The sequence below is a fragment of the Eucalyptus grandis genome, chromosome 10 (genome assembly GCF_016545825.1).
Source record: "Eucalyptus grandis isolate ANBG69807.140 chromosome 10, ASM1654582v1, whole genome shotgun sequence".
Taxonomy (NCBI): Eukaryota; Viridiplantae; Streptophyta; class Magnoliopsida; order Myrtales; family Myrtaceae; genus Eucalyptus; species Eucalyptus grandis.
Window position 1 is genome coordinate 34,746,204 of NC_052621.1, and position 26,859 is coordinate 34,773,062.

At 38.5% G+C, this 26,859-nt stretch overlaps 2 protein-coding genes across 2 annotated transcripts in view; one reads left to right on the forward strand and one right to left on the reverse strand.

Annotated features, from left to right (window-relative positions):
- Positions 1-11,405: 11,405 nt before the first annotated feature.
- The window catches only part of LOC104423382 (serine carboxypeptidase-like), a 33,090-nt gene continuing 17,636 nt past the window's right edge, over positions 11,406-26,859 (reverse strand). Inside the window, exons 5-12 of the mRNA XM_018864277.2 lie at positions 14,419-14,587; positions 12,917-13,036; positions 12,633-12,776; positions 12,397-12,547; positions 12,204-12,292; positions 11,851-12,106; positions 11,621-11,754; positions 11,406-11,528 (exon numbers count right to left, since the gene is read on the reverse strand). Of these exons, the coding sequence (XP_018719822.2) occupies positions 11,406-11,528; positions 11,621-11,754; positions 11,851-12,106; positions 12,204-12,292; positions 12,397-12,547; positions 12,633-12,776; positions 12,917-13,036; positions 14,419-14,587 (1,186 nt within the window). The remainder of the gene's footprint in view (positions 11,529-11,620; positions 11,755-11,850; positions 12,107-12,203; positions 12,293-12,396; positions 12,548-12,632; positions 12,777-12,916; positions 13,037-14,418; positions 14,588-26,859) is intronic.
- LOC104421219 lies at positions 20,677-24,396 on the forward strand. Its single transcript, XM_039303671.1, has 6 exons — positions 20,677-21,321; positions 22,676-22,750; positions 23,118-23,162; positions 23,277-23,366; positions 23,524-23,625; positions 23,770-24,396. Exons 1-6 carry the CDS (start codon positions 20,989-20,991, stop codon positions 23,947-23,949), a joined length of 825 nt encoding a protein of 274 aa, XP_039159605.1. The 5' UTR covers positions 20,677-20,988; the 3' UTR covers positions 23,950-24,396.

The window sequence follows — 26,859 nt, forward strand, 5'->3', positions numbered from 1 at the left end:
TTGGCAGATTTTCTATTATGTGAATTAGCTCCCCCGGATTTTTTTTTTTTTTTTTTCCTTTTGTTTCCAACTTTGTGCTTGCTTTGTCACTTTTAGGACTCATTTGGTTCGGCTTTTGGGGAATGCATTTGTTAAAATGCAAATACTTTGGGTGAAGAGGGGTTTTCCGAAATGCAAATATCGTTTGGTAAAATTTGCATTTGTAAATGACTTCTATTAAATTAAAAAAAAATCTATTTTCTTTTTTGAAGTCCGACCACTAGACCGTCGGATGGCTAGATCTGGCCGCTTGGGGTCGTGCAACTCAGGCGCCACGACCCAAGCGGCCGTCACCTGGTTCACGCGACCCAGGCATCGCCTGAGGTCCGGTGATGGTCGCAAGCACGTCGCCGGCGCGCACGACCCCTTGGCCGGCGGTCGTCAGCCTCCGATTGGCGTGAAGATGAACAGTGATGAACAGTGGAAGTTGCATTCCGAAAATGCAACTTCCCAATGAACCTCTCCCCCTCCATTCCCCCAAAGCCCCTTCAACCCCCTTGGAGATGCAATTGCATCTCCCAGAGTCCCCAAAAAAATGAATCAAACACCACAGCATTTGGCCAAACCTCTTTAGAGCCCAAATGAGCATTTCAAATGCTAAACCAAACAGGGCCTTAGTAATGTGAGCTCATGCAGCTTTCTGTCCAAGCCGCAGTGCCCACGAGTCTCTTTAGAACAAGAGAGAAAGAGAAAGACAAAAATTGTTCCCTTAGAACAAGAAACAATTTTTTTTCTACTTTTTGTTTTTGTTCCCTGGAACAAAAAATCAATTTTTTTCTACTTCTTGTTTCTGTTTCCGGAAACAAAAAATCTATTTTTTTTTTCTCAGGAACAAAAATTTTATCAAAGGCGTTTTTGTTCTTTTCTTTTGTTCCAAGGAACAGAAATTTTTGTTCCCTAGGGAACAGAAACAAAATTTGCTAAACAGGCCCTTAGTTGTCAACAATATGGATAGACTAACTGATATGAGATGCTAAGTTTGTAAAGGTCAAGGATGTTCATGATTTATCTGATTACAGAATGTGTATTTGGTATGGTCATGATTCTTTGGCTGCTACTCTAACGGTTAGAAATGCAGCTTGAAGATATATTGTAGTCAATCAAAGAAAGATGACTCATTTCCTCTCGACGGTCAGGGAAATGTTGTCTTTATTATAGCGGACTGTTTGAAATGGTTTCGTGTGTAATGGGGAACTAAAATCTTGAATAGTGCTTGTTTAATCTTCTTTCAGTGTGAAGAGCTAAAAGATAAATTTGCATCCAGCTGACTATTTGCACCACACATAACTTCAACTATCCTTTTGTAATGCGATCATTGTGCAGATAATTCAGATTCCTCTTACCTTCCGAGTATGTCTAGCTATTTCTAGTTAGTCTAACACACGTAAGATGCTAAGTCTGTACATGTTGAAGATATCTTTGTTTTTTCCGCTCAAGTTAAGTGGTTTTTAGCTATTGCTCTGAACTTTTGACTTTAGCAAGGGTTTCAGTATTTAGGATTTGACTTTTATTGAATTATTCACTACGTCGTCTGGTGACTAGTGTTTATATTGATCACCTCAAAACATATGAATATATTCATATGAAGCTCTAAGCACAAAGGAGCACCCAAGAGATGATTGGTGACTGTTGGCCCAATGTCAAGCAGGAGCTGACATAAATTCATGTATGCGGTCTCATGTCAGCAGTATGGTATTTATAGAAGATCTGCCATGTCAGCAATATGGCATTTATAGAAGATCTGCGCATCAATATACAAAGAATATTTTAAGGCTTGTGGCCGCGTGTGCATGCATTCTTGCTTAAATCTTTCAGCTTTGACAAGTTGGTTACTTTATTTTAACAATTTCGACTTTTGCTTAATTGCAAGTACCCAAACGTCCATGTGGTTCATATCAATGAGGTCAAAGAACCTAGCCTGGACGAGACTAAATTGATCATCCGAAAGGCTTACTATTCAACTCTAGTGAAAGCTGCTTTGTTGAGTTCCATTAACTCGACAGAGGCAGTTCCAGGTGAAGTGACTTAAGCGAGAAGAAGACAAACTGCAAGCACAGTCTTGAGATTACTCTGGCTTTCATTTAGTTCCATGCTATTTTTAAAAACTAAGACTGTGTTTGATAACATTTATGTTCAAAAGTTGTTCTTGGGAACAGAAATAGAAAAAAATTATTTCTGTTCCGAGGAACAATTTTTCAATAGAAAAACACATTTAGTAACTGCACAAAAAATTATACAAATTTATCAAACGTGTTTATGTTCTTTTTTTATTTCAGGAACAGAAATTTTGTGCAGTTACTAAATATGTTCTGTTCAAAAATTGTTGCCGAAAACAATTTTTAAACAGAAACGTTACCAAAGGTAGCCTTAGTTTCTAAAAATAGCATGGAACTAAATGGAAGCCAGAGTAATCTCAAGATTGTGCCTACAGTTGTCTTCTTCTCGCTTAAGTCAAGAGCAAGCTTCACCTGAAACTGGCTCGGTCGAGTTAATGGAACTCGGCAAAGCAGCCTTCACTAGAGTTGAATAGTAAGCCTTCTGAATGATCAATTTATTCTCGTCCAAGCTAGGTTCTTTTGACCTCATTGATATGAACCACATGGACTGTCGGGTACCTGAAATTGAGCAAAAGTCAAAATTGTTAAAATAAAGCAACCAACATGTCAAAGCTTTGCATATTGATGCGTAGATCTTCTGTAAATACTATATTGCTGACATGAGACACGCATACATGAATTTATGTCAGCTCCTAACATAAAAATCTCTAGATGACAAACAGGAAATTAGCTCTGACTTTTTGTTGGCCACAAGAAACAATGACAAACAGGACATCATAACCCTATTTTCATTGTTTTTGATGGTTAACAAAAGGTGAGGGTTGATTTCTTATTTTTCATCAAGCTAATCAAGTCATATTTGTTCTTGACTTTTATAGTCATTTTGGTTACATTTATTGCACCCATGCACATGACAATGTAGAACATATGCTTTGCATTGTTGTTTCCTAATCGGTGGGTAGGCAAATGCTTTCGGTCAGTGAGTCACTCTCTTGCCCTTATTCTTTTGGAGTAGATATACAATTGACAAATTTTTTGTTATTATTGAGCTAAATGCATGAATACTTGTCACTAATGAACGTGGTGATTCTGTTCACTTGCTTATCTTTACCCAAATTGCACGTACTTGCAAAGTGCCAATAAGACATTGCAATATCAACAAAGCTCACGTTACAGTGAAAATGTGCTCCTGAAGTCCAAAAATTGTCGCCTACCTCACACCATCATGCTTTTTGAGAAATTGTTGTAGCAAATTCCTCATTTTTAGTGCTTCTTCCATGTAGTCATCCTAAGAAAAAAAGGAAGATATGAAGTGAACTCAAGGAATGGACAAATTTTCCTATTTCTTTCCCCATAAGTAAAATGAGTTCATATCAATCGTTTGCAACCCTTCTCCATGAGAAAATATAATGGCATGATTCTGATTTTCAGGTTTTCCTTTACTCAAAAATAGCGGGTCGAAGTTTTATCCTATATATAACTTGCCCCCAACATTAGTGTCGAGCATTTTTTTTTTCCTCTTTTAGCAAACAATTTAAGCAACATAAAGGTTAGGACAACACAAAATGGCAACGTATTGTTAATCATCTAGAAGCAACGATCACTGGCGATTGATGTTTCTAGAAGCAAGCATAGGACGCCCACAATAGGAAGAATATAACTACATTAAAGCTTTTAGCCACTGTAGGCTTGGGATCCTTTTAATGTAGCCTAATTCACAATCAGTAGACCCACAAGAATGGGTATGAATCCCTGGTTATATTCCTCCCTCCTAACATTTTTGCCCTAGCTAACTACATTTTCATTTTCTTTTCATTTATTTATTGTCTCTTTCTCATTTTCCTTCCTTTGTTCGTTTCAGAAACCTTCAGATGCAAGAATTATACGTTACTTAGACTCAAGTTCTACAGTGTATGGACTTATTTGTTTTTGTCATATATTGAATGTGAAGCTTGTTTCCTTGTCCTACTTTCTTTTCATAAGGCTCTAAGGCTCTTTGTTCAATACAAGAAGCATTTCACCCTATCAAAACAAAATGACACCTAAAAATAAATAAAATAGAAGATTGGTTCAAGTTGGTACACTATCTAAACCAAAATCATCTCTCTCAAAACTTTACCTAGAAAGTCTAATATATCAGTAGCTGAGTTTACCTTGGTCCTTCCCATTACATTAGTGTAAAGTTTTGCTAGGCGTAGGAAGTGAAAGCATTGCAGATTATTAGGCTCTGTTTGTTTAATTATGTTTCTGTTCCCCGAAACAAAATTTTCTATTCTTTTGTTCTGGGGAACAAAAAAAGAACATAAACGTGTTTGTTTATATTTTTGTTCCCGGGAACAAAAAATCTATTTTTTTGTTCTCAGGAACAAATTTGAAATAGAAACAATAAATAGAAAAAACTTATTTCTTGTTCCCGGGAACAATTCCGAGAAACACTTCTTTTTCTTCTTCTTTTTTCTTTGGCCGCCATCGCCAGGTTGGCGTCGCTCAACGGTGCCCCAGCTCAACGTCGAATCTAGGTGAGCTCTATTTTTGATTTCCCGGAAACAAAAGCTTAAACAAATGCGTTTCTATTCTATTTTTGTTTCCCGGAAACGAAAGAACATAAATTTTTGTTCCAAGGAACAAAAACACAATTAAACAAATAGGACTTAATAATCTGCAATGCTTTCCATGAAGCACTTCCTACGCCTATTAGAGAATGGTTAGTGTCTCACAGAAGTTCAACTAGTTGAAACTTTACACTAATGTAATGGGAAGGACCAAGATAAACTCAGCTACTGATGTATTAGACTTTCTAGGTAAAGTTTTGAGAGAGATGATTTTGATTTAGATAGTGTGCCAACTTGAACTAATCTTCTATTTTGTTTATTTTTAGGTGTCATTTTGTCCTGATAATGGTGAAAGTGCTTCTTGTATTGAACAAAGAGCCTTAGAGCCTTGTGAAAACAAAGTAGGACAAAGAAACAAACTTCACATTCAATATACGACCAAAATAAATAAAAAGTCCATATACTGTTGAACTTGAGTCTAAGTAACGTATAATTCTTGCATTTGAAGGTTTCTGAAATGAACAAAGGAAGGAAAATGAGATAGAGACAACAAAGAAATGAAAAGAAAATGAGAATGTAGTAAGCTAGGGCAAAAATGTTAGGAGGGAGGAATATAACTAGGATTCATACCCATTCTTGTGGGTCTACTGATTGTGAGCTAGGCTACATTAAAAGGATCCTAAGCGTGGCTAAAAGGCTTTAATGCAGTTATATTCTTCCTATTGTGGGCGTTCTATGCTTGCTTCTAGAAACAGCAATCGTAAGTGATTGTTGCTTCTAGATGATTAACAATACGTTGCCATTTTCTGTTGTCCTAGACCTTTATGCTGCTTAAATTATTCGCTAAAAGAGGAAAAAAAATGCTCGAAAGTTGGGGGCAAGTTATATATAGGATAAAGCTTCTAGGACCCGCTATTTTTTAGTAAAGGAAAACCTGAAAATCAAAATCATGCCATTATATTTTCTCATGGAGAAGGGTTGCAAACGATTGATATGAACTCATTTTACTTCTGGGGAAAGAAATAGGAAAATTTGCCCATTCCTTGAGTTCACTTCATATCTTCCTTTTTTCTTAGGATGACTACATGGAAGAAGCACTAAAAATGAGGAATTTGCTACAAAAATTTCTCAAAAAGCATGATGGTGCGAGGTAGGCGACAATTCTTGGACTTCGGGAGCACATTTTCACTATAACGTGAGTTTTGTTGATATTGCAATGTTTTATTGGCAAGTATGTGCAATCTGGGTAAAGATAAGCAAGTGAACAGAATCACCACGTTCATTAGTGACAAGCATTCATGCATTTACCTCAATAATAACAAAAAATTTGTCAATTGTATATATATTTCAAAAGAATAAGGGCAAGAGAGTAACTCACTGACTAAAAGCATTTGCCTACCCACTGATTGGGAAACAACAATGCAAAGCATATGTTCTGCATTGTCATGTGCATGGGTGCAGTAAATATAACCAAAATGGCTATAAAAGTCAGGAACAAATATGGCTTGATTAGCTCAATGACAAATAAGAAATCAACCCTCACCTTTTGTTAACCATAAAAAATAATGGAAATAGGATTCCGATGTCCTGTTTGTCATTGTTTCTTGTGGCCAACAAAAAGTCAGAGCTAATTTCCTATTTGTCATCCAGAAATTTTTATTCTTTAACTTTTGTAGTCATTTTGGTTACATTTGTTGTATGTGGCCCACGTATGTGACAATACAAGACATAATGGTTTGCGTTCTTGCGTCCAAATCAATGGGTGGGGAAATGCGGTTAGTGACAGCTATTCTCTTGCACTTATCCTTCTGTGCTGTACATACAATTGACAAATTTTTTGTCTTCTTTTAAATTTGTTATTATTGAGATAAAAGCATGAATGCTTGTCATTATTACATAGATGTGGTGATTTTGTTGGTTGGTCTGATTTTTCAATCTTGAAATTGCTTGTGGGTATAGCACTTGCGTTTTGCGTCATGTTTAAGCTTTATTTATTATTCCGAATTTACATCTGATGACTTTACTTGCTTATCTTTACCCAAGATTGCACAAGCTTACAAATTGCCAATTTTAATATCTTTCTCTATTGTTGAATTGCACCCAAGACAATACTTTTAACTGCGGTAGGAGTGTGATATCATTCTTAAGGTACAAGCAAAGTAAGATTTGTCAGAACCTTCTCATCTCAAGTCATAGCATCTTGGTCTATTATTGCCATCATCATGCTCATTTGTTCTGCTGAAGATTCCAACTACTGTTATTTACATCTATTATTTTGAGCCAATCCATTTGTGCTGAAACCGGCGAAGTGTGGAGGTTAGACAGACTGAGTTTACCTCATAAAGTTAAGGACAAACTTTATTCTGGAATTTAAGCATCTCTGGAACTTCTTGTCAACACCAGCGGTGGGAAGTCAATTGAAATCAGGATACTTCTGTTCAATTTGGATATTTTTGCCGTGAACAACCCCGCATTGAAGAGTGAAGCAGAGGCGTTTCTCACAGAGGAATTTTGGACTTTCAAAGTCTGCATTATCCCTGAGAACAAAGAAACAAATTAAGAACAGAAAAAAGTCAACATGCAAGTGAAAAAGGTTGACTTGAGTCAGCAAGGTAAAAAGTTCAAGGAAAGAAACTCGGTTTGTTTGGTGCCTTGCTACATTTTTTGTCTTTACCATTTATTCTTTAATCGTCGCAATTATGTACGTGCGGTCAAACACCATTCATACAAATAACATAGCATGGATGTAGGTAAGAGTGTACAATTTGGTTGCACTGTTATTGCAAGAAATTAGTCGAGCCGTTGATACCGAAAGCAGCCGAAGGATTATTGACGTGATTCATAAAGTGAAAGCCAGGTCAAAGGTTTGACCGGATTGCAGATGAAAGTATACTGCGAGGAATGACCATTCATGCATGACTTGGTGAACATGGGAAATTCATGTTTGTTTGATTGGATCCTTAATATTTCAGATTTTGGCCTTTTAATTCCTGAAACATTACGAGAAGTGTTTAATCAAGGCTTAAGCTGGTTGCGGGGGGCAATTTGTTTAGCCTAATCAATTTTAAAAAAATTAAGCATAATTTTGACGATGATAAAGTAGGATTGTTTAAACACGTTAGTCCCTCTTAAATGACATTGATTGAGGACTTTGATTCCTGAGACTCAGTCTTGATGATATAGGTAGTCCTATGTCTATGCGAGGACGTGGGAAAAGGGTTGGTGTGTCCTCTCTCTCCCCCCTCTCTTCTCACACACACACACACACACATAACAAAATAGAAAGTATTGTAAAAGAAGCAATCGATTCTAACAAATAGATTAGCTATTTTAATCTAAGACGACTGGTTATATTAGAGAATAACGAAATATCAAATAACATCCTTAATATCTAGGAATATCTTTGACAATATTCTCTCATGGGAAATTTTATTATATAAGAATATATATGACAATATCAAGTGAATATGCTTCAAAAATAGGCCCAAGCAGTGCTAATTAGTCTGCATTTTGGGGTGATCACATTAATCGTCTATCCCATTGTCAAAAACATACTCTGATGTATTTAAATTGGAAGTAATTTAAAATTACTAGGGTGTCATCGTGATTGTCAAAAACTTGAAGGGTATCATAATAATTAAATTATTCTTGCCAAATTGAAGTTTTTACATGGCACAAACTCAGGACTCGTTAGCAACGACTAGGACCAACATAGATACCTCCCTTGAGCGGGAACTCCATTCACACACATCCGACCCCAGAATGTTTGATTTGTGCATCAGCCGCCTCCAAAATCGCATCGTTCCCACCGGATCATTGTGCATTAGAACTGTATATTCATCTTCGAAAGGATCTTCCTAGAAGGGATAAGCCTGTCACCATGACTCAACAAAAGGTAGGAACTGAGTATGAGCCTCTTTTAATGTGGATTGGCTTGCAGTTAAATTCGGAACTCGATAGGATTCCTAATTTCTAGCCACCTAGAGCAAAAACCCCTCGACAATAAGCCATTATACGGGCTACCACCTTAGAGGTCCTCATTAGCAATGACTCTATGGTCCAACAAAAAATGCATCAATCGATCACTACATACCAATCGCAAAGAAAGATGTATCCTCCCTATTTAAACATCGTCTAATTTCCCTGACATCGAGTGCAGTAATCTAATGATGAATACGACACTTGCTTTTTCATGCAGTAACAAATTTGCGCTTGTTATTAGTGAATCTCTGGCTTATCCTTGCCTTAGACATTTTATGACAAGATGTGGAGAGACTTCTAATTTCGAGAATGTCAGCGAGGCTACATTAAAGACGTCGTCAATCACGGTCCTTTAATTACTAAATAAATATAAACAATTATGACTCAAGCTAAACACATCATAATGTGTGAGAGAACGTCGAAAGGAATAGTTATATTGATAGCCTTTTTTTATAGTTTTACTTTGAAAAAAGAAGAGAAAGACAGATAAATGATCTTGGATATTTGAGATGGTATGGATCGCATCAATGTTAATATGCACTCACAAAGTGCGAACAGATGAAATCAATTCAACGACAAATTAAGGGGAAAAATGGAAAAAGGCGATGAAAATTCCATTAGCCTAAAAACTCGGAATGGAAGGTCTAAGCTTTAACGGCTGTTTCTTACATGCCACAGGACTACCGAGAATGATCGCATGATGTCATGTGGACTTTTTCACGAAGCATTTGACTTCTCTCACTTTGCTTCTTCTCAGCAAGAATTAAAGTCTCATGCTCCATTCTGGCGTCAAAATGATCCCTTTAGCCAGTTTTAAGATGTTCCAGCGCCCTTTTTATGTAATCATCCGTCTCCATCCTGACCCTCTGTAATTTTTCCTCCATGCTATGTTTGAGCTTTTCAAATTCTTCTTTTTGTCGCTCTGCATCCATCCTTTCTTTCTCAATCTGGGTCCTTTTCTCATCAAGCTCATCCTACTCCTTCTCAAAAGCTTCCTTTAGCTGCTTCAAGTCCTCAGCTTCCTTCAAAAGAAGCTCCTTTAGAAGCCTGCACCGGTTGTTCTCCTTTCACAAGTTTATCCTCTTTGTGCTTAATTTCAGCTTCTTTCTTCCGCTCATATCTTTCTCTTATTAAGTACTCGTCAAATTTTTTCCGTGATTTGATTAAGTAGTAAAACATCCTTGAAAATCGAACAAAAAAGAGGACAGAGTCATGACCAGAACTTGGTTAACTAGAATGTGCCGAATCTTGTTTGGCTTGCTCAGATCGAAGAAACAACTTCAAGAAAGAAAATTTCTTAGCGGGTTCTACTGACCGAATTCTGTTAACTTCTCATTTTATCGTGTTTCATTAACAACCCCGTTAATTTTCCTATCATCTAGGCCTAGCATATTAATTAAGGACTAGATATATGAAAATCGTATTGTACATCAAGAACATCAATATCTAGCTACCAAAGTCTATTCCAAGGCCTCACCTTGCGGCATGGGAGTGCGGAAGCGGGTAATACCCGGCATAACGAATGAGGTCCTGAATGGAAGCCCTGGAATTGTCAAGAAGTGGGAACTCAAAGCGCCTCTTGACGATCGTCCCAACAGAAGCCAAAGAAGAAGAATCGTATCGTTATCTCCAGTTTTAATATTGATGGCTCGTGTCTTTGGTGATAAGTTGGCGGTTAAAGATGATGTCCTCGATGGCTCCCTTGCCGTCCGCTGCCTAGTGCCTGCCCGCCCGCCATCCGCCCGCCCACCCCGCCATCCGCCCACCACCCACCCGCCATCCACCCACCACCCGCCATCCGCCATCCGCCCACCCACCACTCGCCCACCACCCACCACTCGCCATCCGCCCACCACCCGCCCGCCATCCGCTCGCCCACCACTCGCCATCCACCCACCGCCCACCCGCCACCGTCGCCAGCACCCGAGGAGAGAAATTTTATGTTATTATTAAACGCGTATTTTTATTTAGAAACTCATCCAGGAATAGAAATTAAAAAAAAAAAAAAATCTATTTCTCTTCTGAAAATCAATTTTTTGCCAAAATAGTTATCATTTGTACCCTTATTATGTACATGTGTCCATTTCGATGCCTTTCCTATATCTTCTTCGTAAAGATAATAAAGATTCACACCAAAGTTCCAGTTTGATTTTCAACCTTTTCTTGCTCCATTAAGATAGACATGATGAGGCAGCCTTCATGTACTAATACAAGCCTATTTTCCATGCCATCATGTTTCATCCACATGTTGTCAGGAATCGCTCTGATACCAAATGTAATTCTCTGAATCCATCACTATACATATATTGTCCACTTTGAGCCCCATTGGCCCTTACTAAGCGATGTGAGACAAGAGACATGTCCCCTCCTTATGAATGTCCGAGGACGGAGGTGTGAATGCACCATCATCCCTCCCCGCGCAATGCCTCTTGGGCCGTCACAGAGAGATCAACTTGAACACGCATTTGAGTTATGTGCCAGACTAAGGAATCATGCTTCTGAGTTATGCAGGAATTTCGACCCAAAGAAAAAAAATAAGTTATGCAAGGCAAACTAGTAAGTGTGTTACACTTTAAGAGAAGTTTATATCGATATAACGAATATTGAAATGTGACACACAAATTTATCATTTATAAATCTATAGCAGTGGATGAACTTAAACTAATGACTCTTTCATTCTTCGCCTTTCGTTTCCATTTTCCTCTCACTCATATTGTATCTTGTATTTCTGGATATGAACAAACTTCGAATGTTGGGTACTGTTGGCACTCTCTTTTCAATAAGTAGCACGCCCAACATCTGCACCAGCCATGGGGACATCGGCTGCCATCCAGCTCTGTATCATTTGAAGAGCAACTTTCGGCTGATCCATCGGAACATAGTGCCCAGCCTCATTAACCTGCAATTCATCACACGGGCCAGAATTGAACTTATAATTCGCCTCTCTCATCTTTAAAGTATGTTGTACTTCTGTTAGAGAGAGAGAGAGACCGTCAAGAAACTAAGTGGTCCATGTGTTTTAAGCCATCCTGCCACGGAACCATCAACGGCAAATGGAGCAATTCCAGATTTTTTAAAGTCGGCTCGACCATACCATTCCATGTCTTCAACCCACTCGAAGATTCCTGCTCAAATAAACATCAGGAAAGACATGTCATTCACCAGGTAATGTTCCGTTTAATTCTGTCTAGTGTCTACCAACTTGTAAGATTGGGGTATACCGATATAATTACAGCGGAGATCCTCTGCACCGGCATAAATGAGGACCTTCAGCCCGTCCTCAAGAAGCGCGGGGATACCCACTGCGAGATTCTTCATTATATCCCCATGCATCGCATTAAACACTCCTTCTCTAAACATCTTAAACTCTATATCCCCGACCCCTAAAGCATATTTCACTTCCTTTTTGTTCAGGAAGGTCTCCACTCTTGAGAACCCGTCACTGCAATTGCTTCCACATTCCTTTCGAATATCAAACTCCTGCGGGCCAATCGTCAACATGTCAATTCACGGTAATCAGACGTTAATTTGGGAAAGCTTATTTCAAGGGAAAAGTAGACTATCACTACCGTACATATCTGTTCCCCACAATTTTCTTAAGCTCTTTGTAAATTCTTTCACACTCGTGATATGCAAGCACACAAGACCAGTCGCCCCCGCTCTCTGCAAAGATTAATATTAAAGTCTCTGCTTTCAGATAAAGAAAAGAGAGAGCTTCTCGAATGTTTTTATGAAGCATAAACAGAGATTTAGGCCTAAAAAGATACCACACTGTCGAACCAATTTTGTGCATTCTGGGAACATTGCGTCAATCCGAATTTTATCATTCCGCTTGATTAAGTTCTTCCTTAGAGCATACTCTGTATATGCTCCATACTGGATCCCGGAATTGGTTAGGCCATTGCCAATTGCAAACCCCTGATCGAGATTCCAAAGTGAACATATCAAAAAAAGAACAAGTTAATATATCATAGCAAGAAATCACCTTACAAACATGAAGTACCTTCAGGTTTATGTGAATTCCTTCCTTAAACCTGTTCCCTTGTTGAACACGAGTAGCTAAAGCGGGAATGTAGTGCCCAGCGTACGACTCTCCGGCTATGTAAAAATCATTCCGAGCAAGTTGATCATACTCTGTAAAGAACCGCTGAACATCGCAGCGAGAGATTGGTCCATCATATGTTTGAATTCTTAACTTGAAAATTACCCAATCAAAAATTGGGTTGTCCGTAAAAACAAGAGTAGTTAATTAAGTGCACAAATTATGATCAATGAGCTCATGTATACCTGCAAGAAGTCGTACAAGTCATTGCTAACATCATGCAGATCCTGCCGAATGTCGTGCTCATCAGTGGAGAAACTAAAACCAGTTCCAGTAGGCTGGTCAACAAAGATGATATTCGACACCTGTGGAGGAAGAAAACATTAACGAAAGCATGAAACGTAATATACTTGAAACAATAAATAGTTTATACATCAGTACTAAATGCTTTTAAATTGTTTGCTTTCCCTTTTAATTTAACGAGATACGTATTGTTTATTCATTCAATAATTATTTTTATTAACCATGATCACGATTATCATGCACAACTATCAGTTTGCCAAAATGATGTTGAAGTTTTGCTTCATAGAAGCTATTGAATGCGAAAGCATAAGTGCTTCTCAAGAATAAATACTGAAAGGAACGAGGCCAACATTAAATGCAATAATGTCAAGGTAAGACACAACAAAAACGAGTAGGAGGACCACGCTAACGTGGCATAATTCAAAACCAATAATAATAATAATAATAATAATAATAATAATAATAATAATAATAATAATAATAATAATAATAATAATAATAATAATAATAATAATAATAATAATAATAATAATAATAATAGAATATAAATTGTGATTAATAATGAGGAGAAGTACCAAAGAAGTCATAAACCTAGGGTATTGATACCAATTCAATCATAAACCTTTCAATTAGACCAATTCAGTCCTAAATTTTTCACACTGATAATACTTTAATTATAAACCTTTCAATTAAATCAATTCAGTTATAAATTTTTTTATATTGATACCAATTCAGTTCATCCAACCAAATTTGGCCGATCGACACTAACATTGACGCAAGCCGACCAACAAACGCTGACATGGCAATTTTTAAATAATTTTTTTATTTTTTCGAATTTTTTACTAATTTTTCCCTTCTTTTTCTTTTTTTCTTTTTCCTTTTTCCTTTTCCTCTTCTTTTTCCTTTGCCCTTCTTCTCTAGTAGTGGTTGGCGAGCCTCCGATAGCTTGCTGGCTAGTAGGCGAGGGCCACAAAGCCCTCATTGAGGCTAAGGCAATGCTAGGCAAGGGCCACGACCCTAACTGGTGGTCGGTGAGGGCTTCACAACCCTCGCCCAATGGCCCGTGAGCCTTGCTGGAGGCTCACTGACCACTACAAGGAATCCAAAGAGAAAGAAGAGAAAAAAAATTAATAAAAAATTCCTATATATATTAAAAATTGCTACATTAGCATTGGCAAGACGGCCATCGTCCACGTCAATGCCAGGTGATCAAAATTGACTAAATGGACTAAATAGGTACCAATGTGAAAAAGGTTTAAGACTACAGTGGTCCAATTGAAAGGTTTAGAACTGAATTAGTATTAATGTGAAAAAGTTTATGACTGAATTGGTTCAATTGAAATGTTTATAACTGAATCGGTATCAATACCATAGGCTTATGACTATTTTGGTACTTTTTTTCATTAATAATGCTATCATTTGTACAAAATTGTCACTCACTCACCTTCTCCCAGCCATATTTATTCGAGCAAAGAGTCATGTCGTCGCTAATATAGTAAGGGCCATTCCCATTGAACAGGCTCCCTGCACCGCTACAGCCAGGGCCTCCGGCTACCCATAGCACCACCGGGTCACTTACGTTTTTTGGTGATTTGACGAAGTAGAAGAACATCCTGGAAAATCGGACAAAAAACAGGACAGAGTCATGACCATTGTACCTCAAGAACGTCAACAACTGGCTACCAAACTTAATTCCAAGGCCTCACTTTGCATGGAGGGAGTGCAGAAGCGGGTAATACCCGAAGGCAAGATCAACGGGGTCCTGAATGCAAGCCTCGGAATTGCCGAGAAGTGGGAGCTCAAGGCGCTTCCCATTGGAAGCCAAAGAAGAAGAATCGCTGAATGCTTGTGTCTTTGGTGATAAGTTGGCGATTAAAGATGATATCCTTGATGGTGATGCAGTCGAGAAGAGGACGAGGAGAGAGAAGAGAAAGCAATATGGCGAGAGAAAAGTTGACGCCATTGTTAAGAATTATGAGAGAGATTTGAAGTTTGAGGATGTTGAAGATAACAAATCATTGGGTTTTTATAGCATTTGATGTCGAGAAGGGGCTCACATATGGGGAAAAGTACCAAAAAAATCATAAACCTAGGGCATTCGTGTCAATTTAGTTCTAAACATTTCAATTACATCAATTCAATCCTAAACTTTTTTACATGGATAGCAATTCAGTTATAAACCTTTTAATTTGACTAATTCAACCCTAAATCTTTTAACATTTGCTGACCGACGCTAACATGAATGCCGGCCATTCGGCCAACACTTACGTGACAATTTTTAATATTTTTTCGATCTTTTATTAATTTTTTCTCTTTTTCTTTGTCCTTTTTCTTTTCTTTTTCCTTTTTCTTTTTCCTTTTCTTTTTTTTTTCTTCTTTCTCCTTGGATTCCTTGCTGTGGACGACAGGGGCAAAGGAAAAGGAAAAAGGATAAAAAGAATAGAAGGAAAAAATTAATAAAAAAATTCAAAATAATAAAATAAAAATTATTTAAAAATTGCCACATCGCATTTGTCGGCCGGTTGGAGTCTACATCAACATCAGCTAGCCAAATTTGGCCGAGTGGACCGAATTAGTATTAATGTGAAAAGGTTGGACTAATTAAAAATTTTATAACTGAATTTACATCAATGTGAAAAGGTTTAGAACTACATTGATTTAATTAAAAGGTTTATGACTGAATTGGTACAAATACTATAGTTTTATGATTTTCTTGGTATTTTTCTCCTCACACACACACAGAGTATTATTGTAGTACTTCTTTTTTATGACGAAGAAGTGTACCGAAATTTAGGACTTGGTTTTCATAATTTTTTTAGTGGACTTAATTGTTACGTTTGCGAGTCATTTGATGTTGAACGGTGAAAAACTATATATCTAGGGCAAAAGTATCGGTTTGCTCACTTTGATTTCTCATTTAACCTTTACAAACTCGTTTATATAATCGTAAAGCAAAGAGCATGTAAAATTAATAAAAAAAACTTATGAAAAGGTAAAATATAGAAATTAACCACCCTCATTTCTCAAAGGAGTTGCGGTGGGGACGATTTAGTTTCAAGTATGGGTTTCGACTCCCACGCTCTACAATGAGGTAAGACAAAAGTCTGAGAGTTAGAGTAAGAGTAGAGTAGGATCGACAAAAAAATAATAATAATTAATTGTCTTTATAGTGCAATAATCAATCTCAACCTTACACTATGTGTGAGAAATTTAGAATGATTTTCTCATTTGGTTTTCAATTTTGAATTTTAAGTAAATGTTTGTTTACATTATTGAACAAATAGCAAAATGTCCATTCAATGATTTATTTCTAGAGTAGGATTACAAATAAAATTAATGACAAGCTTTTTATTTCTCCTTTAAATCAAATTTATAATTTTTGATGCTTTGGACCAGACCCGGGGGAGGTTTCGGGTTTTAGTTTAATGCCCGAAAGAAAGGATCTTGCAAGAATACGGAATCTCTTCTTGATTCTCGAAGGGCAAATCGTAACCCTAAATACGGCAGACCATCCGGTGGTGTCTGATTTTTAAAAACTAAGGATCCGCTCTTCGGTGACGGATCTCAATCTCTTGACCGTCGGATCAAAGAAAGAGCGAATCTCAACCATCGATTCTAAAGGCCAATATTCCTGAATTGCCACGTGCATGGGGAAATGATGGGTAAGTAGTGCAGCTGGACATTTCTGTCCATTTTTGGGTACTTTGAATATGTAATATCCGGCTTTTTGGCCTTTTCGTACTTGCACGACGTCGTAGCCAATGCTCTCTCAACCTTTTTTTGGGTCATAATCAATTTCCTCTCAACTGGACACAACGAAACTATTGTCTCATTAGTGATTCACACTAAAAAACAACATAATATTTACCTTTTACCAAAAAAAAAAAAATTCAACATGTGAACGGAATTCCGATTCAACGTGAGGTGTTTTGGTTTGTATGAACTCACCCTGCCCGAACGTGCCGAGCAACTTACTTCTCTCTCTCTCTCTCTCTAATTAATTATAATTAATCAAGAAATGGATTATTGAATGATATGTGATATATGTATGGTCGACGAGGGTCACCATGTTGTGTCAAATCTCTACTCTGCCAATTCACAAATTTTTATTTTTATTTTATTTTATTTTCTCTAAGTTTGGTTCCATTGAGCAAAATACTAATAATAAAATAATCTATCATGTCGGCGGGGTTAAGGGTCGAGATAAATACAGGATTTTCGATCGAAATGTGAAATCTCGCATTCGATCTTTCTGCCAATGGGATTTTATGACAAACTAGTCGCGAATCTATTTGTACGCGTTTCGATTTGATTAATCTATCAAAGAGATGGAGATAATTTACTTTTCTGGCTATTATATTACACTGAAGGAATTAAAATCTCCTTTTTTTTCCTTTTTTTTATATATATTTTCTAAGTTTAAAATCGTGCGTATCTTTCATTAATTTCTAAAAAATCAAATTATTATTTCCCATTTTGGCGAGTAAGTCAAATTAGTGAAATAACATTGATGGGGATTCTAAAGTGGTCACAATAGCCGACCCAAAAAAAAAAAAAAAGTGATCACAATAGAGAAATTTCCCGATATTGAATTGAGCAAGGACCGTGTGATAAACATTTTTTTTAATGGTAAAAATAAGATATATTGACTTTTAACCAAGAAAGCTATACGGCAAGAGACTCGACACCAACAAAACTTACACTCAAGAAGACAAACTAAACATTTATATATAGCCAGACATAAGTTTTAATAAACATAATGTGTATGATTCTCTCGTGCTAAAAATGCTACTTCCAGAGGAGAGGTTTCTCCACACAAGTGTAAACCGAACTCTTGAGAGTTTATGCCAAATAGGGATGGAATTATTTTCACATTGCAATTAACTTTTTTGCCATGTCACTTTGAGTAAACCATGTGATAGACATTTATATATACCCAAGCATAAGTTTTAATAAACATAATGTATATGATTCTCTCGGGCTGAAAATGGTACTTCCAAAGGAGAGGTTTGAGACTCAAGAGATCTCTCCACACAAGTGCAAACCGAAGTTCACACCAAACAGGGATGGAATTTTTTTGACACTGCAACTAACTTTTTTGCCTTATCATTTTAAGTAAACCATGTGATAAACATTTCTATATACCCAGATGTTGGGAATAACAGATTTTCTAAAACCGGTTCCGATACTCTAAAACGAACGCGGAAGACGGCCTAGAAAACACATGTATCACCGATTAAAGATATATTACGAAATCGAACGTACCTTATTTGTAACAGATTAAATGCGGATAACGTCAGCTGGCACGTGCCACGCGCGTGCGGGGATGACATCATTCGGCACGTGCCACACTCGTGCAACTAACGTCACGATGACGTCGCACGCGCTAGCAACCGCACACATGCGTCGCACGCACTTGGGACCGAAACAGCGCGTGCATCGCACGTGCCCAGTGGGACCGTACCGGCACGTGCGTTGCACACACCAACAACCCCAGTCCGTGTAATGGGGAACTAAAAACTTGAATAGTGCTTGTTTAATCTTCTTTCAATGTGAAGAGCTAAAAGATAAATTTGGCATCCTGCCGACTATTTTGCACCACACATAACTTCAACTTTCCTTTTGTAATGCGATCATTGTGCAGATAATTCAGATTCCTCTTACTTTCCGAGTATGTCTAGCTATTTTTATTTAGTCTAACACACGTAAGATGCTAAGTTTGTACATGTTGAAGATATCTTTGTTCTTTCTGCTCGAGTTAGTGGTTTTTAGCTATTGCTTTGAACTTTTGACTTTAGCAAGGGTTTCAGTATTTAGGATCTGACTTTTATTGAATTATTCACTACCTCGTCTGGTGAATAGTGTTTATATTGATCACCTCAAAACATTTGAATATATTCATGAGCACAGAGGAGCACCCGAGAGATGATTGGTGACTGTTGGCCCAATGTCAAGCAGGAGCTAACATAAATTCATGTTTGCGGTCTCATGTCAGCAATATTATTAAAGTATGTCTCGAGTTTGAGTCTAATGTGAAATTCAAAATATTCCGAATTTGATATATTGCAGACGTTCGAAATTGAGCAAAGAAGATCCGAAGATCAACTACCCAAACTTTGAATCTGCATTGGAGAATTTGGCCGCTAAAATAGGAAAGTTCAACTTTGACTTGAACTTGGATTTTGTTTAAAATATAGTTTTGGATAAAATCGGGCAAGATAGGAAACAAAACCCTATGAAAAGTTGGCAAAAGAATAAGGGTCTCACTTATATATATATAGACTTGTGGCCATGGGTGGTAGAAGGTTGATCATGAAGAAGTGTTCTTGAAGCGCCATTTAGTCGTCGAGTGCTTGGGAGGAATTTTCTTTGTCGTTCTTATCCGTGAATTACATCCAAAAAGATTTAGTATTCAAGCCAATTAAATTTTGTGATAAGATTTCGTGTAATTCCTTTTTGAGATTGAGATATTATTTCTTAAGAAATTTCGGAGCTAAACACTGCGTGCATTATTGGGTGTAATTGGGACTTGGGAAACATCGAGAGGGAGTTTAAGAGCGTGCATGGAAACGTTTCTAAGAAAAAGAACACTTCTGCATTTGGATTTTTGAACAAAAAGAACGAAAAAACAACGCGTTTGGTTGTTTAAATAGAAAAAGTGTTTTTTCCGGAACAATTTTTGAACAAAACAACGCGTTTGGTAAGAACATAAAAAATAAACGAAACATGTTTGGTAAATTTGGATAATTTTTTATTTCTTTTATTTTTTCTATTTTTTTCTTATTTTTCCTTTTTTTCTTTTTTTTTTCTTTTTCATTTTTTTTTTTCTTCTTTTGGCTCGGCCGCCGCCAAGGCCTTGGCCGGCGACCCACGGCTGAGGCCGAGCTCGCCTGGGCGGCAGGCGAGGCGCGGCCTCGCTCCGGCCACCGCCAGCAACGCCGACTCGCCTCTGATCCGGCGAGGCCGAGGCTCGCCGCCGGGCGAGCTCTCGCCGCTCGGCCTCGCCGGATCTGGGGCGAGATCGAGCTCGCCTGTGGCGCGAGGTCGCCTCGCCTTGATCCGGCGAGGCCGAGCTCGCCAGCCGGGCGGCGAGGCGCGCCGCGCCACCCGGGCGAGCTCGGCCACGCCGGATCTGGGTGAGATCGAGGTCGCCTGTGCCGGCGCGAGGTCGACCTCGCCATGGTCGGGCGAGCTCGAGCTCGCCCCGACCATGGCCAGCCGGGCGCGAGGCCGCCCTCACCGGCTACGGCGAGCCTCGGCCTCGCTAGGGCGAGGCCGAGGCTCGCCGTGGCCGGGCGAGGCCGCCGTCCCTCGTCGGGCGCCGACCATACGAGGCGCGACCGCCAAAAGAAAAATAACAAGAAAATAAGAGAAAAAAAAAAAAAAAAATAAGTGTTTCTCAAAAGTGTTTTAAACAAAGAACACAAAATTTGTGTTTTTTTTTGTTTGGAAACAAAAAAGAACAAAAACAGAAAAAGTGTTTAAAAACAAAAGAAAGAAACACAAACAAACGGCCTTAGTTTCCTAACAAAATAAGAATAGAAAAAGAAACATAAAAAAGTTGTTTCTTTTGAAAAGAAACACTTCTTGGAAGGCACAAAAGAACAAAAACGAAAAGAACAAAAAAACAAAATCGGAACAAAGGAAGAACACCGGCTGAAGCTCTTCTCCTTCGTGCGTGCTCGTGGCTCTCGTTGGCTGAAGCTTCGTTCTCCCTTTTTCCGGCGTCTCTTCCATCTCTCCGGCGGCTCCCACTCGGCTGACTCTCCGGCGACTCCTCACTCCGGCGACTCCAGGTACGTTTCCGGTGCTCCTCCTTCTCCGGTAAGCGTTGCTCCCCCTTCGGCGCTCCTCCTCCGGTCAGCGTTGCTCCCCTTCGGCGCTCCTTCTCCGGTCAGCGTTGCTCCCCCTTCGGCGCGACAGATCTGGGACGGCTCGCTCGAGAGCGAGCTCGAGCTGCAGCTCGATCTGCAGCTGCTCGAGCTCCCCCTTCGCTCGAGCAGCAGCTCCAGTGATGCGGCGGCGCAGCTCGGAGACGGACCGAGGCGGCGGCGCGGGATCGAGGGAGGGAAGTGGGAGTGGCGGGAGTGATGCGGCGGAAGGCGGAAACTTGGGCGCCGAAAAGCCGGCGCGGTCCGGTGTGGAAGAGGAGGAGGTGCTCCTAAGCGGCGACGGCGGCGATGCCGGCGTCGCGTTGAGGAGCGAAGAGGAATCGGAGAGTAAATTGAGGGCGAGGGGTGGGCGACAGGTGATGAGGCGATCGAGCATGGTGGCGAAGCAAGTGATCAGCATCGAATCTGCTCTTGGCTTGGGGTTCGTCTCTCAGCTCTGGGTGGATACCCTCTCGGTAAGTGACGGAATTCTTCATCTTGGTTCGTGTAGCAAAACCTCGCGTGCCTGCAGAAGATTGTCCATTGAAAAATTTAGGTGGGTTGTGCTGTAGCAGGTGACTTTGAACGGTAACGAAGGCTTAAAAGTGTTGTCCTTATAACAACTCCTGGAGTTTACTAGTATTCGTCTTGGTTCTTGTAGTTTTCTGTTGTCTGTTGTGGGAAGCAAAATCTCTGTGCCTGCAGAAGATTATCCAATGAAAAATCTAGACGGGTTGTGCTACATTCGGTGACTATGAATGTTAATGAAGGCTTAAAAGTGTTGTCTTTATATACCAACTCCTGGAGTTTACTAGTATTCATCTTGGTTCTTGTAGTTTTTCTTTTATCTGTTGTGGGAAGCAAAATCTCTCGTGCCTGCAGAAGATTATCCATTGGAAAATCTAGGTGGTTTGTGCTTTAGCATGTGACTGTGAATTGTAAGGAGGCTTAAAAGTGTGGTCTTTATAAACCAACTACTGGAGTTTACTGGTATTCAATTTGAGTCAATCAGAGCGAACCACTTCAACAAAAAGCTAACAAGACAGATAATAGTAAATGTCATGTTTTTTTTGGTAAAGATAGTAAATGTCATGTTGGTCTGTGCATTTTTTTTTTTTTTTTTTTTTGCATTTGGTATCTTATTTGTAGTTATCTAAATTTATTCGATAGTTGGAGGAAGATAGAGATGTACATAAGTGAACGCATTTGCTTTCGCACTTGATTGTACTACTTAATCAGCCTTCAAGTCAAGTTTGCCTTGTGAATCACTTAATAATGCAGTATCCATTGGAAAACCAGTGATTAAGGGAAGAATCAAGTCCATTTGCAGTCTTGATTATTCTCATATGCTATAAGGACACATTGCATTGCTTATGGGAATTGGAGATTGTCATCTTTAATATGAGATTTTTCTTTGTACTAGTGGAACGTTGTGATTGTGGAAGTGAGGCCGAATTTGCTTTCTGGTGATTCAGAGATTTCTTCTTGAAGATGTCTGCCAGGTGCTTTTTGTTTTTCACTTTTTCTTTACTGAGTAACCTTGCATTTCCCTTTTGTCTGCAAATCATTATGGTGGATGCATTTACTCTGTGAAATAGTGAGATGTTCGTTGTTGTTTGTTGTGATGTATATCATTCACAAATTTAAGGTTCCACCACTTTGCTTAGCAGTTATCCAGAGTCGTTGCTTGGTAGTTATTTGGAGTAAATTTGACTATGAACATACTTGATATATTGGTCAATGAGTCTGAGCGTTCGATATATTATGGCCCTCAAGTTCTCGCTTGAGTAGTTTTTTTGATGGTTAATATCGCCCAAAGTTTTGTGGCAGGTAGGTGATGTTGTGCTTGTTGAGAATGAGAGGGTAATGGAGAATGAGTTGAAAATGGTGGGGCTGGAGACATTGGTATGTTTCTGTACACTAGAGTTTCTTTTTCTCTTGATTTTCAAATTATTTATCTGCGTAAGTAGTGTTCAACTTGTTATGGAACTTGTCTAAGGAAGGTCTGAATGAGGTTTGACGACGTGTTGGGTTAAATTCTCCTCGTAAAATTGACATGTTCCGGAGAAACGTGCACAAAACATAGTCGATCAACTCATCATATGCACATATAAAAAGGATGGTGGAGTTTTGGTTGGCTATTGACAAGCGTGCAATATTTAAGGGAACATGAATTCTGTACCTGAAAACTGTTATTTTTCTGCATCAGTTGCTTGCTTGTTTCAGGAGCTTATGCATAAGTTTGCTATTAAGAGCTTTCTATTTCTGTTAGGTAGGGTATGAAGTTGTAACTCCTGGCAGAAGAAGTATTGGCAAGGTATAATGATAATTTGCACTATTTATATCTTTTTTATAGCTATGTTTGCAGGAGCTACAGCATGTCATCATAAGTGTTATCTTTCTTAAGTAACTTCCTTTTGGTATTTGCTAGGTCAGAGGTTACACATTTAATGTTAATTCAGGGGCTCTCGAGTCCCTCGAGCTTGATTCATTCGGTATCTCAATCATTCCATCAAGTTTGGTATGTGAAGCATTCCTTTTGATCTTGCAAACTGAGTGTTCTACGTGTGCCTGGGCCCCTGTGCGTGCATGCGTGCGCGTGGGGTCTTGATGTGTATTTTTACGGAATATGTGTCAACTTCAACATTCATGTTTGTATATGCTTGCTGTTGTTTCAGGTGAGTACTTATGCTTTGTTTGTTGAGGATGTGCTAGAAGTTGCATCGGATAAAGTGTTCGTGCATGAAGCTGCAGCAGCACGCTTACAGAGGCTAACAAAGGTACGTCAGAGTGACAAAAACCAATCTTCATGGTCTCTAGAGCATCTCTGACATCAACCTTTCAACTTGCTTTTTGGTCCATTTCCCCTTTGTTTCAATCTTATGCACATTCCCCTACTTAGCAACTTTCATCTCATGTGCCAGGGTTGGTGGGGTGCCCAGAACGTTGGGAAATCCTTCAACGAAGTGGAAGAATATTATGATCTTGAAGAAGATAGATTAGCTAATGATCGCCGCACGAGAAGAGAATTCCGGCGCAGGAGATCCCGTCCTAAATCGAAGGAAAATCAGGACGACTTGGACCTTCCAATGGACTTTTTATGATCCCTGGGCATACGCACTATCCCGGCATTTAGCGTACAACCATTACTCTGTGGAGGACCTTCCAGTCGAAGTCCATAAAAGGGCTCTTTGGTGATGCTCGTTACCCGTCGATCAGCTCGGAAGTGCACACAAGAGTCTTTTCTGTCGAGTACTATAGTGATTTCGACGGAGCATTCGACAGATCTCGAGGAACGACAGCTGCAATTGGATGCAGGTTTGGATGAGCAAAAGGAGGCCAAAAGAGTAGGCGATTAAAGATTGACTTGGTAGCTTTTTCCAATCTTTGCTCCAATGCGTTAAGGATTCTTAATGATTTGAGGCATGTATAAAGCCTTGTATTGCGCCAATACCATGAGGTCTGATGGGCCCTGCACTATGGCATTCCGTGGAGCACTCTGAATAATTCCATATTGTTGCTAATTGCTGTCGCAACAGCCACATTGCGCATCTCGCGAAGCTACTCAAGGCGGCGTATGTTTCAAGAACAATTTCATGATTAAAGAAAATAATTTTTTCGAAATAATTTTTCAAGAAAATGTCCATTTTCAAGTTAGAAATTTTATTTTTTTAACTTTGAGTATACATGTATCTTTGACCATAATCATTTTTAGCCAACTAAACAAATGAAATTTCAGAAAACTAGTTGGCAGCGAATATTTTTACTTGAGTAAAAGCAAAAAAGAACAATTATTCGATTGGCTGCGTTGCCTAGAAAAATAAAAAAAAGGTAACTAGTTCATGTTGAGATGTATGAAATTTTCGTTTAAGGGTGCACATATGAGCATGTTGAAAATATTTTTCATTTCACACCCCATTTTTAAAAAATTAAATTTATAAGCATTTAATGAGAATGAGAAATCAATATCAAGTTTTTTTTTTTTTTTTTTTGGTAAAAGAAATCAATATCAAGTTTATATGCTTTAAAACTAAAAAATAAAAAAAATGTACTTGAAAAAATTTGATACGAACTTTAATTACAACATTTTCTACGAAATATGCCATATGATCATGCTAAAAATGTTTGTCTTTACTAACCATGAACAAAATAAAATTAATGAGCATTTCATAAGAATGAGAATTCAATATCAATTTTAAACTTTATTAAAAAAATTTATAAAAAATAAAAAAAAATAAAAAAAAAAATAAAAAAAAAAAAATAAAAACAGAAACTTTTTTTTTTTTTTAAGGGTGCGTTTTAACGTTCGTTTAAAAATTGTTCAGGAAACGAGAAATAGAAAAAAGTGTTTCTGTTCAGGGGAATAATTTCGAACAAAAAACGCGTTTAGTAAGCTGTATAAAATTTCTGTTTCGAAATAGAAAAAGAACAGAAACACGTTTGAGTCGCAAAAATTTATGTTTCTAGAATAGAAAAAAACAGAAACCCGTTTGGTAATGTATAAAATTTATGTTCCAATTTTTTTTTCAATTGTTCTTTTTTTAAATAAAGTGTAAACTTGGTATTGAATTATCATTCTCATGAAATGCTTATCAATTTAATTTTGTTCATATTAAGTGAAAACAAACATTCTAAACTTGATCATATTTGCTTACTTGGAAGAAATTTTTTTAAGTTTGTACCAAAATTTTCCCTATTTTTTTTTTAAATAAAGTGTAAACTTTGTTTTGAATTCTCATTATCATAAAATGCTCATCAATTTAATTTTGTTCATGGTGAGTAAATTCAAACATTCTGAACATGGTTATAAGTGCATACTTTGAAGAAAATTTTATAAATAAACTTTGTACCAAATTTTTCTCACCATTTTGTTCACAACACACATGACTAGAAGTTCCTCGTGTTTTGCATACAAAGACAGGCATGAACTCCCACTTTCGACTGTGGGGGTCTCTTACATTTTAGTCCTCCGCGCTCCAACCCGCCAAAGCGGGGCAAAAGAGCGGGGAAACATGGCGAGAGACAGATGTATGTTTCTTCGGGAGCAACAAAATTTGTTGAGGTTACGTGCTATTAAGTGTAAAAGTAAGCTAACATGACCTATGGCTCTCTTCCAATGAATGACGGCTTGCTTCGGCCATTTAAAGGCATATGTATGGACTGGACACTGCCGTTCAGAAGAATCCTCCCTCTCCTCAATCAAAATCGCAAAAGGAATCGTCGGCCCTCTACACTTCCTCGCTCATCAGCGAGCTCCAGTTGCTATGCTCCCGGTGGTTCCTCTGATAGTGTACCAGTTACACTAGGCGTTGAGGAGGAAAGAGGAAGCTCAGGTCTGGCACCATGATTTACCAGCGCCGTGGAACCTCACCTCAATGCATCAAACACGTTTGATCCCAAGCAGCCTGAAAGAATCCGGACCCACTAGAAACACATGCCGTGGTGGTGAATACCGGGAGATTACTGCTCCTTCATATGCTGTCCTTGGTACACCATCCTGCACGTGGGAGAAAGCATCATATCTTTTGTGCGAGTAAGAGAGAAAGAGAGTATCCAACTCTAGAATCATTAATACAAGCAAGGACAATGCGTAAGGGAGCCGTTATAAGCCCTCTACCATGAGCATGGCCGTGAATAATCAGTTATAAATTTACATACTATATTATACATGCAAAACTTGCAAAGTAACTGCACAAGACTGAAGTGACCACACATCAGAGTATACGTGTTCTGGCCGAATAAATTGTCAACCTTGGTGGTTCTCTTGTAGCCTCAACCAGTCATCCCACAAAGTTAGTGTTGTCAAAGAAAATTTCGGGAGACACATGAGCTATAAACATATGTGATCTAAAACCAATATATCAAACCAATAAGGATATGCCTTAGGCCACTTTGGGGATAATTCCTTCCATGTAGATCTGGTCAACAGCCATCCTAGTCCAGGAAAGAAATCAGATCGATAAAGGATTTCCGCAAAATGTATTTAAAGATTACAAGAAAAGAGAGATGGAGAA